Source organism: Manacus candei, unplaced genomic scaffold (assembly GCF_025592945.1).
Source record: "Manacus candei isolate 608988 ecotype Guabito, Panama unplaced genomic scaffold, ASM2559294v1 h1tg000043l, whole genome shotgun sequence".
In the NCBI taxonomy this organism is placed as follows: domain Eukaryota; kingdom Metazoa; phylum Chordata; class Aves; order Passeriformes; family Pipridae; genus Manacus; species Manacus candei.
The window spans coordinates 18,853,255-18,871,781 of NW_026138091.1; the positions used below are offsets into that span (position 1 = coordinate 18,853,255).

At 37.4% G+C, this 18,527-nt stretch overlaps 1 protein-coding gene across 3 annotated transcripts in view; it reads right to left on the reverse strand.

The window, feature by feature from the left end:
* WASL (WASP like actin nucleation promoting factor) overlaps window positions 1-18,527 on the reverse strand; it is a 47,910-nt gene that overhangs the window by 15,038 nt on the left and 14,345 nt on the right. For all 3 annotated transcript variants that reach the window (XM_051795527.1, XM_051795526.1, XM_051795528.1), the window contains exons 2-5: window positions 8,498-8,632; window positions 7,017-7,103; window positions 6,373-6,469; window positions 1,418-1,441 (exon numbers count right to left, since the gene is read on the reverse strand). In XM_051795527.1, the coding sequence (XP_051651487.1) occupies window positions 1,418-1,441; window positions 6,373-6,469; window positions 7,017-7,103; window positions 8,498-8,632 (343 nt within the window). The remainder of the gene's footprint in view (window positions 1-1,417; window positions 1,442-6,372; window positions 6,470-7,016; window positions 7,104-8,497; window positions 8,633-18,527) is intronic.

The window sequence follows — 18,527 nt, forward strand, 5'->3', positions numbered from 1 at the left end:
GTCCCAGGGGAAGTTTATTAAAAAGCAGATATACTGAAATCTTTGAAGTGACTGAGCATAAACCCTATGCCTTCCACAGAACGTTCAGGATAAAGGCATAGGGACAATGACTTCAAGTTCTGACAAACAAATTGTTTGTGTTACAATAGAGACAAAGGCTTAATTTTTTGTGGTAGGTAGTACTACATGGTCACCACTGCTGTTTTAATTCTCATCTGCTCTGCAGACGCTGCTATCAGGGATGAGCAAAACACCAGTTAAAACTTTCTGAAAGCTCAGAAAAGCTGGCAAGACAATCACAGATTGTATTATTACAAGTGTTTCAAAACTTACCAACCCAGTCACAGTTGAAGGAATCTACACTAAACTGCCTGGCCTAAACTGATGATTGCCGGAACATTGTCAAAACTTAATGTTTATGTAAAAGAAAAAGCAATTTTTTGAGATGTATGAGGGAGGCTTTATTTGGGTATATAAAAGGTAATCAGTAGTTCCCATAATGCAGGATTAGTTTAGCATTATGTATTTTGGTGACCTACAGGGATGCTTGAATGACTTGGCTAGTACAAATGTTAAGACTACTACTTCAGGCCTTAAGGGGACCTCAGAAGATCAGCTGACTGCACCCTTGCTCAAGCAGCAAACTCACAGTGATATGACCTATGATCTGGATCACAAACAGAAATGACAGGAGAAATCATTTTTTAACTTCAGTGTGAATTCAGAAATCAAAGACACCAAACTTATTCATTGATGTGCATTTTTCACTTGATTTTAGAACAGACGGTAAAAAAATTCTGGATGAAACTGATACATAATTTGACTCCTTCCATTAATTTAATGAGAGGATCTCCTGAGGAACCTTTATCTTCATGCTAGGGAGACATATGCCTGAAGGCAAACAGATTCGAATAATTCTTCATTCAAAAAAAAGTTTAATATTGACAAGCATATGACATACAATTAAATTACTGTGTTACATGGTTAGCCAGATACACTGAAATTGAAATTTTAGGTATGTTCTATGAAATCCATTATCATTATGCCTGCCTTTAAGACAAAAAGACTAACTTTGTGTGTAGTGATCCTATACATATATATTCTGGAGACCAAGCAGCAAATGCAACGTACAAAGATTTCTTCTTGGTTTAAGATGAAGGGCCCTCTATCCTATTTGCAACAAAACATGCTCCTCCAAAAACATTCTTTACAAATACCAGCTAAGCCACAAATCTTTCAAGCCACAACTAAATACCAAAGAACAGAAACAAAAGAAATAAAGTAACGTGCAGAACAAGAGTTTACTGCTTTTCCCACTACATGACTGTCCTAATCAAGCCTGAAACAAAGCTATACATAACAGTAAATGACAGCAGTAAGAAAAAATAAAATGCAGTGATTCATGCAAAAAGCTTACCATTTGGTGGGTCTCGTCTTTTTTCTGTTGAAAAAGAAAAAGACTTATTTAATAATAGGTATCACAGAAAAAATTAATTCTAAATTTTATTTTCTAGTGAAGCTTTCAATGACCTTAACCACAAACTTAGGAATCTATTAATATCCCTAAAGTCTACTTTTGCAGTTGAAAAAAAGCATTACAGAACAATAAAAACCCAATTTTAGATAATAAGCACTGATTTCAAGTGTGTAAACTGAGCAGAAGGATAAGGTAATAGCTACGGAGCTATTTCAGGCATTCCAACTATGAACTAAAGCGAAATATTCAAAGACCATCTGTTTTAGTACAGCCTATTGAAGTAAGTTTTTTTAAGCATTATTCTTTCCAATGTCCACTGAATGAAACTGTTCTTTCATTTTTACTTGAAATATAATTAGCACTTTATATTACAGAGTACTGTTCTCCCACAGAAACTAAAATTTAATTACTTTTTGCTGTATGCAAAGAAAACAGGACACAGAGGGGCAAGACATTTCACCTATGTTATCCAATAGGTATAACAATAGGAACAATATGGAAAAGAACTAGAATCTCCTTAGTCCTAATATGATATTCTATTCACAGCACCACACTGTTTCACAGACCATGAATAACCTGGTTTGATGATTTAAAATATAAACATTTCACACCTCAATATTCTCAGCGTATAATGGTAAATTTCCCTTTAAAGGAGATTTCTTTCACTTACTATTAATTCCTACACCCCCAGTACACATTTACACCATTTTTGTATCTAGACCACACTCCTAAGAATTTTGGATTTAGCAGCGCCCATAAGGGCAATCAGTTTATCATGTCACCACATCAAAAACCACATGTACATCCCTCCTTTTCAGATCTGGAGTATCCATAAGCTAGCAGGGGCTCCCAAAAGTTCTGTAATAAGAACTTTTAACAGGCATTTCACTTTTCAGCAAGGCCCAGAAAAACTGTTAACTTCTATTTTTCCAGACTCATAAACATAATAAAAGAGAGAAGATGCCTCCACAGATGGTGCTGACCTTGTCCTAGGAATACTTTAAAAACTCAAAAAATATACAATCGTAAGTGTGCAAGGCAAGTCAGCCTCATATGAATCTGCTGATCTTCAGGGAATAAAAGAATCTGTCAGGATCATCAAACTTTCATGGGAAGGAGACCAAAACCCACAGGGAATCAGCTTTTGATGAACAAGCCCTTCTAAAGACAGACAGTTTATTCTTAGGTCACAGCAGGTAAGTTTCAGACATAGACAGGGAGAACCTCTGTAAGGATGCCTCAGCATAAGGTATCAGGTCTGAGGGGAAGAAAAGAAAAAAAAAAGAGAAGAAAAAAGGAAAGAGAGAAAAAAAAGGCCTTTTGGACAAATAATGTGCTTTCTCTTCCTAGAATATTCAGTTTAAGAAACCACATCTCATACTGTCTCAAAAACAAGCAAAGAACAAACCACCCAAACTCAACCTTTAGACCATAATTAGAGTTTTATTCAACAATTCAGAGACAGCAAAGAAGAGTGCAGAACTCATTGCAAGTCATCTGGCACAGGATGGGAAGCTGGCAAAAGCAGGAGATATTCCTAGGAAGCATTAAGTGTCTTGTGTCAAATCATGGGAATCCACTGCAATTTTCATTAGAAGAAATAGTTCAAGAAAAAAAAAACAGTGGGAAACAGAGCAAGACATTTTAAAGACTTCCTGTAATTTTTGCTACATAGATTAATTTGTGGCCCCAGAGAGACCAGATCTCTTCTTATGTGGTTCCTACTGCTGACAAGAAAGTATGAACTCTTGTTCCTGAAGTGCAGATGACAACCCTGTTGAGTGGTGGATTTCTCTGTTTTGAAAAACGAAGATGCCTACTGATTGAAAATAGATCAACATCAGCAGATGCTTATGTCCAAAAAACACAGCTCCCTTCCACAGGCATTCCTGGAAATGAGAATAATCTCTGCTGAGACTTCAATCCAATGCAAGCTGAGCACTTTAGAGATGCCCTTGTCACCCAGGCAGCAAAACCAAAAGCTGTAGACAAAGATGAAAGAAAAAACAGAACCCAAACCAATAAATCCCTGTCCATATTAAGTATGCAGCCTGAAACTTATGAAGTGTCTTATGAAGGGACTCAGGAGCTAAAGCTTGTGGAGGAAAAAGGCAGTTTCAGAGAGGGTTAACAGAGCTTCCACACATGAGCTACAAGCAGTCCATAAAAATTAGTTAAGAAGTCCCCCTACTTTAGAAAGAACTACTTGCAATTAAGAACAAGTGTCTTTTAGGGTTGAGTGCTCAGCATGCAGAGAAGGCACTTGTGTGTGTGTCCACATATTAACATTTCTTAGGCAAGATAATAAAAAGACAAACTAATGGTATCTATGTGCAAGAATACCCAAAGTGAGACTGTACTACAGTGATACGCACTGAGAAAAAAAACACTGTTCACCCTGCTTACTGAGGGAACTGTTTGAGACTGGTTTAATAAGTAAATGGAGAGATTATTTAGGTAAATCTACCACAGAAATTAACTAATTATAGTAATTTTTTCCTAACTTAAGGCTAAAAATTTGACTAAAAAACCCCCCAAAACCAGAAAAAAACCCACTACCCCCAAAACAAAAACCCCAATCCACACCAGAATTTAGCTAGATGAAAACCAGCATAATATTACAAAGATTAGGAAAACAGATCAAGAATTCTTTCTCTGCCTTTCTCCCTCATTCTGTTCTCTACTCGATATTTTGTACATTTGCAAGTTTTTGTAAATTTTCTACTTGAAGCCAAACTTTCACCTCTCTGGAACTCCAGACACACTTACTCAGGGGTTGTCTGTATACTGGAGTGCATTTCATGCAGACTGTGGAAGAGCAGAACCCTGTTGCCTTGTCTCTCAGCTGTTAGTATTTTTGTCTACTAGCCTCAGCACCAAGTCATAGCTCTGTGAGTGAGAACTGCTGTTCCTGCTACCTTCCAACAACATAATCTCTCCATAAGACTCCTGGAAAAGTCTCTTAGCAAGCCCTGAATGGTATAACAGGCAGCTAAATGATCACGTGGAGTACTCATTTGAGCTGAAAGCACCTCAGGTGCACCGCTATGAAATGAAACATATTTTGGAAGGCATGGGACTAAAAATCCCATTAAAATAGAAAAGCAGCAAAACTACCACACTATTACCTTGGTGATTGAGAAGGTAAGATGCATTAGAATACATACACAATGTATATATACACATTATAAATAATATACAACTTTTATAACATTTGTATTATATATAAATCTATATATAAATGTTTTATATGAGCATTTATATATAAACAAATAAAAACATAAACACCGAGAACAAATCAGCTTTGAGGTGAGCAAGTGCAAAGCCTGTTATTTTAAAAGCACAATTAAACAGTCACAATGACAAATACAGAACTCCATCTGGTGGTTTGACTAAGGAATCTCATGAGTATTTTAAATTCTTGAAGTGTTTTGTTTCGAGGGTTTTTTGTTTGTTTTTGTTTTTAGATAAAGTTGTCTTGAAATTGGAAGTATTTGGGGAGAGGGAGTTGTTTGTTTATTATGACAATAGATGGAGTAAACTCATCCTGTAACCTGAGCTTTAGCACAGAAACCAAGATATTAGTTCAAAGAGTAAATGAGAAAAATGTATGTGGTCCTATGGAAAAAAAATCTCTTTGTGGAAGGAAAACTGTGAACAGGAGGTTTGACCGAACCACTATTTTCAAAAAAAGTTTGCTGTGGCCAATAATATAAACATTCTTCCTCCCAAATCATGTCTGTGCACTGTAGCACTGTGTTTTAGACATATAACAAAACTTCGGGAACAGTAGATGCAAAATTACTTTTACACCATGAATATGAGAAATATTATTAATGATCCCACCCCTCCTCATGAAACCTTATGAACTTATTCTGAGCAGAGGGAATCTTAAAGAAGTCATTTAAGCTCCTGGAACAAGTGCTCTGCTACTGAGTCACCATACCTTAATGAAAACCAAGTGAATACATACAGATGATGCATGTTCCCAAGATCACTTTGCAAGGATGGCTCTCCATGACTAGGGCTTCCTCCTTTTACAGTACACTGCATTGCTAGTGCAATTGAATTCCAGAATGGACTAAAAAAACACATCCTGGAGCTCAAACACAAGTCCACACTACAGCTTACAGAAAGCCTGAACACATCCATGTGTTCCCAGCCTATGTTTTGTACCACTTTATCCTTCATGGACATATGGCTGTCAGACAGACAAGTTGTTTATGGGCTCCCTGGAAAATGACCAAGACAAGATCTGTAGGAAGCCTGAGCTCCCTTTAAAAGCACTGACCACATTCCCAAGGCATCTTGCAGCTGGCAAAAAGCATGCTGTGCTTCACCGTCCTGAGCTGCTAAGGACAGTATAGGCATATTATGTCTTCCGTTCGTGGCCTGAGCCAAGATCACTAGTTCTGAATAAAAGATATTTCTCTACTAACTGCTGGATCAGTGCCAAACATTCATTCACATGAACTACTGAACATACCAGATGGTAAAATCTTTGTTACAACCCACTCTGGCTGAATTTAAACAAATCAGTTATAAACAGCCCAGAGCTAAAAGAGGGTTTAGTTGAATGTGAAAACAGCTTAGAGAGATATTCTAGTTTTCCCACTGTCATTTTTGTTTCCCCTTGATCTATATTTTCAGTCACCACAACCTTGGGGTCTCAGTTTACATGGAAACTCATAGCACAGAACACCAAGTTAAGTTATTTCAGCAAAATACTAATTTTCACACAATAGAGAAAGCGGTACGGTTTAATAGCACAATCAGTTCAAAATATAAATATGGCAGTACTGCCTCCAGCAGCTTTCAGACACAGCAGTAGCTTTCTGCCTCCCCCCAAGATCAACATAAACAAGCCTAAATTTAAGATTAATTTGAATATTTACCAGATTTTCTCTGCCGTCGTCCAAGTAAATCTGTTACTGTTTTGCGGAATAGTTTAGCTTCTTCTTCATTAGCAAAATTAAGACCAACTTGACAAGTCTGAAAAACATTAATATTCCCCCACCCATCACTAAGAAAATGTTTCAAAGGCTTTCTTAAATGTTGTCTTACACCTCCTAAAGGTGTAACAAGAAAATAGCATCACTGCAAATTTGGAACCAAGTCTTTGTGAAACATTCCATCTTGGGAACATCTGTCTACTACTCAAGTTTCTAGAAATCATGGCTAACAGATTTGAACAAAATTTTGTAGCTTGAAATCAAAGGGGGGGAGAGGAAAATTTGTGTTCTAAGAATATACGATACTTCACAAACATCATCTGCAAGTCAAAATGTAATTTCATTAAAGAAAGTTGAAAATAAAGAACCACATTTTATGCTTCTGTACTATGAATTGAATTTTCTAGTTGAGGTACCAAAAAAAATTCCTTTTATAAATAAGCTTAAAAAGCTTCAAGGAGCACAGGTAATATTGTACTTTTATAAATAATTTTCAGAATGAATTAATAACCTCAGTTACATTAAAAAAAAGTACCGTTAAAACCAAAGGCATTTTACAGTAGGTATTCAAAGACATTCAGACTCACATCTCCAGCAAAGGTATGAAAATATCCTCTAGGACTATTATATACAAAGTTATTGTACAGCTCCTGCTCCCACAATAATTTCCCATCCTGAAAAGAAGAAGAAGAAAAAAAAACAAACTGAAAACCTTCAGATGAAATTGCAGAGTTTAACTTCTTTCACAATAGAACCTATTATGAATTGGATGCAGCACGGTGTTAATCATCTTCCTTGCTATTAACTCAAAGAATGAGCTCAATCAAAATCAAAATACAATAGAGTTTGTGGAAAAGCTGTGAAAGCTTATTCCATTGGGTCCCTGTATTCTGTTGAAATTCCTGGATGTTTTCAAAAACATCCTTCAAATTCTATAATCCTGCAATAGTGATACTGGGAGCAGTAAAAACAACCAGTCATAGGAAGCTCAGTTGGTTAGAGAATGGTGCTAGTAACACCAAGGTCATGGTTTTGATCCCCATATGGGCCATTCACTTAAGAGTTGTGGGTCTCTGCCAACTCAGAATATTCTGCGATTCTGTGAACACAGGGACAAAACAGCAGCAGCAATAAAGGAGGCTTCCAGCTTCCTGTTCTTATCTGAGGCTTGACTTGAAGACAGTTAACTTAAAAATCTCACCTTTCTAAGAAGTTTCATGCATTTAAATGACATTACAGTTCAGCACCCAAGGAAGAGGCTTCTCACTAAGTCTTAACAGTCAAGTGACCAAATCACAAAGTCAAATGCAAGTAGCAACTGGCAATCCTGAACAAATCTGAGACTTCAAGCACTGAAGGTTGACAGACAATGAGCTGTTCCTGGCTGTAGAGATAATGGGAATCTTTCCAAAGTCTCAATACTGCCACTAGGACTTACGTTTCTCAGCACCATTTTTACGATGAAAACACTTTTTGGACACTTCATCTCTCAGTTCCCACTGTCTTGCGTGAAATATTATAATGGGACAATGACCTTTGAGTGTATGACTGTATATATCATGAAAGGGGGAACAAAAAAAAAGCCACTAAAAAACCCCCAAAAAGTCAAAACATGTAACTTGTTTGTACTGCAGTTTTCACATGCACCAACACACTGATCAAAAAGATTATTTCCACCCATACAGAAGACAGCATATCCTTTGTTAAACCATTTAAAGTAGTGACACCTGCTAGAATTGTGACAGCTATCCATCAGTGACACTATACAAACTTTCAGTAATTTGACTAATCAGATCTGTAGAGGACAGCTTCTGAGAGCTGTAAGAAAACTGAGTCTGATATTTATTTCATCCATAGAAGATGACACCTAGGAAATTGTTTGAATTTCGAATACCTGAACATTGCACTTCCCTATTAAAAAGCACTGTAATTGCACTGCTTAAAGCACAACTATTTACTTGAGAATTTCTATGAGTTTGTAGCTACAACAACCTACAGTCATTGAATTCAAAACAGAGAATGAATACAACCAAGCTTAAGGAGCCTGGGAAAAAAAAAGGATGCTTACCTTAATGTCAAATATTCTGATAAAATATGACCTCTGCGGATTGTCCTTCACAAGGCAAGCTACGCCACAGCACTTCTTCGACCACATGGCATTGCGATCTGCTGCATATATTTGAACAACTGCTGAAGACATCGTCTAGAAAAAAAGGTAGCTATTACTTTTAGGGTAAAAATCATAAATTTTACAATTGATCCTTTACCAAAACATCTCTTAATTTTGTTCCTTGTTCTAGGCAGCAACTTTGCTGACTTCCCATGTGATAAGACAGTAAAGTTCAAATGACTCCCATGCTTTAGATTTTCACTTCTATGAAAGAACCTAATTGAACTTTTTGTTCTTGTTTTCGAAATCAGCAAAGGGATTTTGCCTGTAAGAAGCAAATCAGTAACTATGGCAGTCACACAGAGAATGCAAGGAAATTTCTTTCTGTTCAGTACTTCAAACTGGATAGAAACACTATACTCAAGCTGGAACTGTAAATGACACGGTGCCTGGAGACACTCCTGGGTACTGGAATGCAACTGCCTACATTGCTTAATTGTTCAAATGGTCTCTGGCACAATTTTAACCCATGCCAACTAGCAAACTCCTAAAATTCTTGGGCATGGTTTGAGAATTCACAGGAGTTAGGATCATTCCCAGTTGGCAACTTGAAATTGTCCTGTTTTCAAACTGAGAGATTTTAATAAGAGATGAAGATTATTCCACACCAGATTGCTGCAGTCACTGGGAATATTCCTCAGCATATTTTCTATGTGTCCTACCTTAAGAGTCCTATGAGAGAAGGAAAAGCGAAGTCCTTGAAGAATATTTATTTAGCAGCCAAGTCACATGGACAAAGTTTAGATACTCTGTAGTATCTAAGAAGATACTACAGACAGATCAGAAGCTATATAGCCTAGGATCTACTCTCCAGTAGCACGAGATGCCCAGGTAGGAATAAAAGAGTAGACCATTACAACTATGGAAGCATATCCCTAGCAACTGCCAGGTTGGAGCTCAAAGGTCCCTGAGCCAGCATGTGTTTTACAGCACATTCCTTTGTGAATTTGTCTAATCACTCTTCAAACTCATGAGAACTTCTGAGCATCACAACACTGGACAGGATTATATTTCACAGTTCACTTATGCACTATATGAATAGTCAGCCACTTTTATCTAGACATTTGCCACCTGCTAATTCCAGCTGACTGTCCCTTTGTATTCTTGCACTAGAAGATGGTGTTCATGGCTTCACAGTTCCTTCTCCATGTTGTACATGCTTTTACAGATGTTTGTCACACATCTTTGCCCTGTTCTCTACTGTTTAGGAAGTGACACTAGTTTTAAGTCATTCTTGTAGCAAGAAAAAAAATCTACACTTTAATTACCCTTGTCACTTTTATATGGATCTTAACTAGTCCTACTACATCTTCCTTTGATTGGGAATGAGACTTATCCTATATGAATGCAGTTTGTTAGCCTTTTGAACATAGGGTCACAATAACAGTTTTCTGTTTTGTTCTTTATTTATTTCACTGTCAGTCAATTAGAGTTTTATTTCCTTTTTCACTATGAAATATTAAACAGATGTTTTCATAGATCTGCTATAGTTCCATGACCTTTTAGGATGAATCATACCTAATCTGAGTAATGGTCTCCACATTAGGTTTTCCCCACCTGCTCAACAAGGATTACTTTACCTTCATGAATTCGACTACTTGCCAAAACAGTAGACATCTAGAACGCAGGCATGCCTAGTTGCATTATAAGATTATCTACTAAATATCCTTATCACCATGGTCACACTTTTCTTGGTTTAAGAAACCAAAAGAATAATCTAAGTTTCATTGGATTCTTTTACTTTAACAGAACTGGAAGTTTTTTGATAAGAGTCAAAGTAATGTAGGCAGACTGTAGCTACGCCTTGGGAAAGCTCTATAAACTTTGCCCAAGAACTGTGATGTTAACTTTCACAAGTCAAGATATAATTCTGTTCCTCTTTGCAGCCTCCTCTTCAGAAGTTGTCAGACTGACTACTAATCTTTCTGGTAACCTACAGAAAAAGTTAAAGCATGTTTGTCTGACAAAAAGAGACAATTTTGCTGAATCTAAAGTAGGTGTTGTTTTGAGGTCTTCTGAGTTTAGAGTTCAATTACATTTTAACTTATTCATTAGCATTGTACAAATTCCTAGTGTTGACAAACTGCAATGCAGCTTTCGCATGTTAGAACATATAATTCACAAATTCTGCTGTTACATGACTCATGGTTTTTTAATAAAAGGACAATACAGGAAAAAATACAAGGTGTATTTTTGTCAGGAGGGGAGGACAATTAAGTCCAACTCCTTTTACTTCATCCACTGTTCATTTTCGTTATGTAGAGCAGTGGTGCCATGCTTTCTGCTATTCAGCTTCTGGAAGACAGGTGGCAAAAATAATTAATCATCCACACCCTTTGGAAATTTACAGACCTATAAGCAAAATTTAAAACTTGAGAAAATATATGAACCATAAACTTCATCTACTGCTATTCATTATGAATCCAAGCCACACAAATTCCAATAAAAAAATTCAACTTCATTGCACAATTGCAGTGTCTGAGAACATTTACACAAATATCATAATTTGAGTATTCTACTGCACTTTCTGAGTGAGCATTCACTGTCAGCTCAGTTTCTCATAGCATTCTTAGAAGAGAATACTGCATTTTAAAGTATGGGTTCTTTAAAACTATATGTAAATACTTCTTCAGAGTAGGTCACACCACTGATTCAATATCCTGAGCGCATTTTTTCTGAGATAAAGTTATTTTGTTACTTAATACCTAAAGTTATTACTGTATTTTCAGGAGGAGGATTTTGAAGTTGTCACTACTGCTTTCTTAACAGTTTAGTGAGGACCTCGTCCTTTTTATATAGCTGTATATTTGAAAAAGATGCATAGAAGAAAGAAATAAGGTAGCCCACCGAAAATGGATGGGCCATGGAGACGAAAACCAACCTCCCTTTAGTTCCCTTTACTTTTTCCACACCAGCCTCCAGCTGGAGGACATGCCATTGATTCCAGCGACTTGTCACACCCCTCAAGCTGATGAGCTATGAAGCAGTAAGTATGGTGTTGTCAGCTGTACACTGGCTGTTTCACTGGCAGATCTAGTCTTACCCTTCAACACACATACTGCAGGAAATGTGGTATCAACAAAAGGTTCATGAAAACACCTACTGCCTGCAAAACTTAGGTGTACCTAGTCATCACACATTTGCAGAATGTGATCACAGCAGCCACGGACAGTTTCCAACTGGGCAGCAGACAGCTGTGTACTTTGGTCAGCTTCTGGTGTGAACATTTGCTGTGGTGGCCTCTCAATAACTTGCTGTAACTCAGTGTTTCTCAAAAAAACAGTGAAGCAAGCCAACACAGATAGTTGCACAAGAAAGAGTCATCATAATAGATGACTTACGGCTGACAGACATTAAAACATAGGGGGCCAAAAGTCACAATAGAGAGTGGCAGCAAGATTAAGGTTGTAAGATGATGTTCAGTCACCTCAATATACACTAGAACAGAAAGATCCATTGGAATGGTTTTTGTAGTACAGTTGACAACAAGGTTGTGGTGAAAAGATCAAAGAATTATAAAATTACTTTGGTTGGATGTGACCTCTGTATGTCTTCCAGGCCAACCTCCTACTCACAGCAAGGGTAATTAAAAGCCTACAGTTCAAGTTGCTCAAGGTCCTGTCCAGTTAAGTTTAAAGGCTGCAAAATCACTCCTAGGGAATCTGTTCTAGTGCTTAATCACTCCCATTTTAAAGCTTGTAAAAATGCAACTCAGTTTCATGTATTCCTCTAATGGTTCAGTATTGCTATGTGTTAGATGTTGACAGTACTACTACTACTAGTACACACTAGAGGTAAATTTCAATCCTTTTCCAATTTTAAGAGTAAAGGGCTTTTCCCCCATACAGGTGCAGAACCCTGCATACATACATAAGTTAATCACACATGACATCTTGCTTTTCTTAAGTTATCCTTCCCAGCCCTTGGAAGTGTCTCACAAACAAAACTGTGGAAAAAAGATGACTTCACCTGGTAATGTAAGAACACAAGTAGAATCAGTTGTTTCTAACAAGTTACTCTATTCTAAAGAGTTACCTCTTGAAAAAAAACTTACACAATGCCTGCAGCTTCTTCACAAAGTCAGTTTGAAGACTTTGTGCCAGAAAGTCATAGTGAACACAATAGTTCCTTTAACATTTTGGGGGGAGGAGGGGGGAAGCTATGGTGAGTAGTTGTGTGCAATTCAAACCCTGTAAGAATAGAAATCAATACTTCTATTGTCTTTTTTATAAAGCAGGTATCTGGAAACGTTGTCCTAATCAATATGAGAACTGATGAGAAGGTACCCATGGCAGGTCTTTTTAAGACATGCTATGGTGAAAATCCTTATTATGGCTAAGGCGATATGTTGAAGTCTGACCAGGTGATGCTGGGTGCTCCTGGGTCACACATTCTTTGGTACAAGACTGGCAAGAGAGCCCACAGTTTGCTTCTAGGGTGACCGTTCAAGAATAAAGGGCTGTTGCCCCTTTCTTGACATTAAAACAGTGGTAATAGTTTTCATCAGAGAGCAGGGTTCAGGAACACAGGCATACTGACATCAAGTACCACGTCACTGTGGAAAATGCTTAGTGAGGTTCTAACTCTAATCTTGACCACAAGAAGGACAGGAAGGTTCAGTACCAAGGCAATCCCTAACAGCCTAGCATTATCTGAGTCATGGAAGAAGATATGGAAACTCATTAAGATTCATGAATGAGAAAGACAAAAACCAGAAATGAGAATGAGCTCTACAGAAAATAAAGCCTACTTCACAGAAAATCAGGCAAGTAGATAGAAATCAGTGGCTCACATTTCTTTCTCTGATTACAAAAATTCTGAAGAAAACAAAAACAACTAAAATGTAGCACTGACCAATCAGAGACATTAATTGAAACCTTGTTTTTCTCAAAAAAAGCTTATGTTTAACCAATTATACTTTTAAATGTCAGTACATTAATAAATTCGTATTATTCAAAGCAAACAAAACTGGAATTAGACAGTGATAAGACCTCCCTCTTGTTCTGGAATTGACTTATCTTTAGGCATTAATGTCTTACGTCATAAATATATCGAGTTTTCAAAAATGTTTCTGCAGTGCTCAACACAGTTATGCATTTTATCTCATCACTCAATACAGAAACACAAAACCTGCTGCAGGGACCAGGTACTGGAACTTTCACCCCTTTCTCAAGGGAAGGCTTTGGCATCCTACACAATCAAGCTCTACTTGCTTTTTCTGGCAGTTTAATTTCTCTTCTGCACAGTGGTCCTGTTTTAAGAGAAAGTGTAGCTTTTTTCTTGGCATTGAGGAGTCTCCTACCATGTGGGAACAGTGTGTTCCCTTCCTGCTAGGAAGGGCTGATAACCCACTTCCAGGGTGAATGTTCTCTCCACCACGCAATCCTACAGAAGGCATGCAATACAATCTCCTCCAATGGTGATTTTAAATGAACTGACTAAGCCTGCCACTACTGAAATGATCCCTAACTAATTAGGCCACATAAACAACATGCAAATATGCTTCCCTAACAATTTCAACATTATAAGTAGCAGAGGCATTTGCTAGAGTAGACAAAAAAATTTCCTAGCACTTTCACAGAACTTAGAAGAGTTAGTTTAATTAGGTTCAGAATCCTACAATATTTATTAGCCCTGGATACTAGGTAATTCAACCTTCTTAAGCATGGATGTCTAGTATGATGGTTTGGATGCCATTCAGGCCTAACAACAAGATATATGAACACAAATCAACACTTCCACCAAATTTAAAGGTCTCAATAAGTATTCACAAGTGTCTAATTACTTACTTTCCAGTTATATACAGGAAGGGATTGAGATAGGAAGAAAGAGCACCAGGAGAGAGAAAAGACTGGTGATGCTGAAGGCAGCTGCTTTTGCTTACTGCTGACACCATCTAAAGGCCCACAAAGAGTATGGCCCCAGATGACAGAGTGAGTAAGTACAACAGATTCACCTAACCTGCCTTTTTTGGCTTTCCCCCCCTTAAGAACAGTGTATCAGGCTTTTTATGGTTACTGAATCTTGTACAAAGGAAGTGTGATGATACTGTGTGATAGCATACATGCACATACTTTTCTGTTGCTAAAAATACTCTACAAGGACTCCACAATATTGTGACTACGAAATTAGATTTTCATCAGTTAGATTTTGCAACTCTCAGATTGGTTTATGTTTTCACACCAGGTTGCCTCCAGAATCTTCACAAATTAGTAACATGTGACAGCATTCATCCACTGGGGATTTGGATACTACTTTATTTGCAATTAGGATAAACTGCGATCACTTCAATTTTTAAAGCTATTACAGCTTCTGAAGATTTATTTAACAAATTACTAATAATCTTATCTTTAAAGACAATTGTGTATTGCAAAAAAGCTATCTTCAAATGTTACCAACATGACTTTAAATTAGATTCCCATAGAAAGAAGACATAAGAACTTAAGTTTACTGGTAGATTTCATCAAGTTAAGCAGCTGGAAACAATCTTCTAATTTTAATGCTATTTACAGGACATTATTTTCAAAGACAGACTGATTGTTCCACAGACAGGAAAACTAAAGCAAGATTTCACATTATTTGACAGAACTGACATAAGGGAGCCTTTTGTAAATACTCAAACACATCAGTAAAGCTTTATTTGGTGTAAGCTGAAAAATCACTCAGCTTAAGACACTGAGGCCTCACCACTTCTGCTTATGAAATTATTTGCTACAGTTGCCAACAGTGTCCAAGTTTAAGATTAAAGCTTCTGTTTCATTTCTTAATTTCTCATGATTTAAAAATGCAGTATGTATAGATGTTAAGGAGTTAGAGGGTTTTTCCCACCTCTACACAAAGTTAGGCTGTTAAGAATAAAGCCACTGTATAAGAGACGCTGCCTGTTCTTATTTGAAGGGAGAAGGAAGAAAGGAGGTTTTTCAGAAATAGCAAAAAGCCATATTGGGTATTTCCTATCATTTCTGAAACATTAAGTTAAAAGACAGTTCCACATAACACAGCTCAAAACATTTAAGGAATCGAGAGAACAAACCAATTAAAAAAACCCCATAGTTAATATCCAAGAACAGACTCCCTGCCTTGCATGTGCCCTGATGAGCACACAAGTCAGCTGCAACATCCTCACTGAAGATCTTTCACTGATGTCGAGAAAGTACCAGTGGATCATTAAGTGATGTTACAACAAAGAAGGGACTGCTGTTTAACAAACCTAAGCCATAAAAGTGCTTGTCTGGACTTAAGTCTGCAGTTGTCCAATAAAAAGATCCGTCACTCCTAATCAACAGTCATTCACTTGCAGATAGCTCACATTTTTCTGAATATCTTCAGATACAAGTTCATTTACATTTCCAGTACCTCCCAGAACCCCCCACTTCAGTTAGAGCTGGCCAACTCCTATTCAAAACACTCATTGCTCAACAGTGGATCACAGAAGACCAACAATTAAAATGTGGGTAAACAGCATAGCATATAAACCCAAATCAAACAGCACATGATTAAGAGAGACATGCTTTTATCAGACACAGCATAAAGATATTTTCAAATCCTACAACCTCAGTTCAGGACAACATATGGAAGACTTCAGCCTTCCTGAGATATGACATAACCATAACCACAAGCACGCTGCAGATTACAACATTCCAAGCTATCTCAGCTTATCAGATCATTTACGAGCTGACATGCACAACCTGGGGTTTCCACTGATGAGCAAGCTGAACATCGTCACTTCCTGTTTACCTGCACAGCAGCGCTGCACCTCACTGAGCGAAGGCAGCAGACACACGGCAAGGCAGTTATTTGTGTTCTGCAGCTGAAGTTGTACACATATTTACTTTCAGAACAGAGAGTGTGCTGCACACAGGCTGTCCATAAATTTGCCACTGTCCTACTGCCATGGAGCAAAAATTCTCACTACAGAAGAAAGACATTTTGTCTTGCAGTTCCACTCCCATCTGCAGCCTCCCAGGAAACACTCAGATTCAAGGCATATATGACTGTTCCTTTCCAAAGCTCAGAGAATTTTCAGATGAAATGTTCAGGTCTACTTTTTGATTTTAATCCATTTTAAATTTATCAAGACTCCTAAGCCTAGGATGATCCTTACACAACTAGAGCATTGTACAGATATGTAGATTAAACAGTTCTCAAAACTGTGTTTCATGGTCATACACAGAAACTGCAGACTGGGATTTCAAACCATATAGATTCAAGTCAAGAATCAGTTTCATGCAACACATGGGATAAAACTGGAGCTTGCATCTGTTTTGTCCTGTTCCACTGCCTATTCAGCTATAAGGAAAACCACCTCCCTTCCCTCAACATCTCTTCTACCAGCAACACACTGTCTTCTGGTACTAAGGTCCTCTCTCTCTCCTCAGCCTTCATCAGTCATTCCATTCTCTACACAGTAACACTTTTCTAGATGTTCCATATTTAATGCAAGTCCTTATGAGCAGATCCTCATAACCACTCTGAACATATGAGTGAGCTTTTACAAAAAAACCCACATTAGAATTCAGAGTCATTTTTTAAGAGTTAGATCAACTGTGGTTCCCTATCAACCAACTTAATAGTATACGTATCATGAAGTTCACAAGTAAAAATCTTTAGAACAATGGTTAAATTGATTAAAGAAAGGATGTGAAGCATAAACCTCAGGAATTCATGAATTATCCCAGCTCTGGAACACTCATTAATGAGCCCCTGAAAATGCTATTCAGCATCTACTAGTACTCCCAGGTCCAGATTTAAAAAAAAAATTTAAAAAATGAGTATTTGCTTTGCAGAGATGATGTTTAGGTGAACTTTACTTATGATCTTTACACTTAAAGACAGAAAATAATAAGGAATTTTGACTTCTGATACTTAGAGAGTAACGAAGTAAAACAGCTAAATTGTTTTAAAAGAACTCTTTTATAAGAACACGTTAATTTCATGCCAACATAAAACAAAGAACTCCCTTCAAAATATTAACAAATATGAGTAAAGGCTATTAAAAGTAAAACCTCTTTGAATAATAGCCAGTAACTGGTCTCGCAATGGTGTATACAACTTGTGTCCTGTCCTGTAAAGCAGACTCAATCCACTTACATAAAGGTACTTAGAGATGCAACCCCCCCCTCACACTTTCACTGTGCCACAATTCAACGTGTATTAATTCCTCCTTCAGCAGTTCGCATTTGAACAGAACAGTTATGGGAATTCAAGTCAGATACAAGGAAACATAACTGTACATAAGATTATTTTTTTTATATACCAGCAACTGAGTCTGCTATGAATAAAGTTACTCCTAGTGACAAGTCTTAAAAAGTAGATAACATATGGGGAAAAAAAAGAAGGCACGAAGATGTGTTAGTTCTATGATCCCTGGCCATATTCAAAGCTTACTACAGGGGTAAAACACTAGACATTAGTTGAATGCCTGGGAGACTTGCTTTTTATTTAGTTCTGGCAATAGGCAATTGCATGATGTTTGCATTTATTTCTCTCTCATGCCTCAGCTTCTTCATCTGCAGCATGTTGATATAGACCTCTACCTCTATAAAGTGCTTTGAGAACTGCTGATGAAGAAAAAAATATTATGCTGCCACAGACGGAAATAAATTATTTTTGGGGGGGGTGGGATGTGCGTGTCTACATTATCTTCTCTGCTAATAGCAAAGGTTAAGACAGGTTAATTTCCACATCACTAGGGTTATTTTTCTCCCCAGTGAATGAACATTAATTACTACCTGATAACCTGGTCACTGTTCGCTGTTTTAGACAAGGAAATGGAGAAATTCTTTTACCATGGGGTATGTATGCCCCTTGAGTAAAGTGACATTTATTACAGCTAAAAGAGTTTCAAAGGTCTCTGCCTGTTGGCAGCTCTGTCTTTGCAAGTACCTGCACTGCATACACCAATGTGCTCTGGAGGCCAAAAGCCACT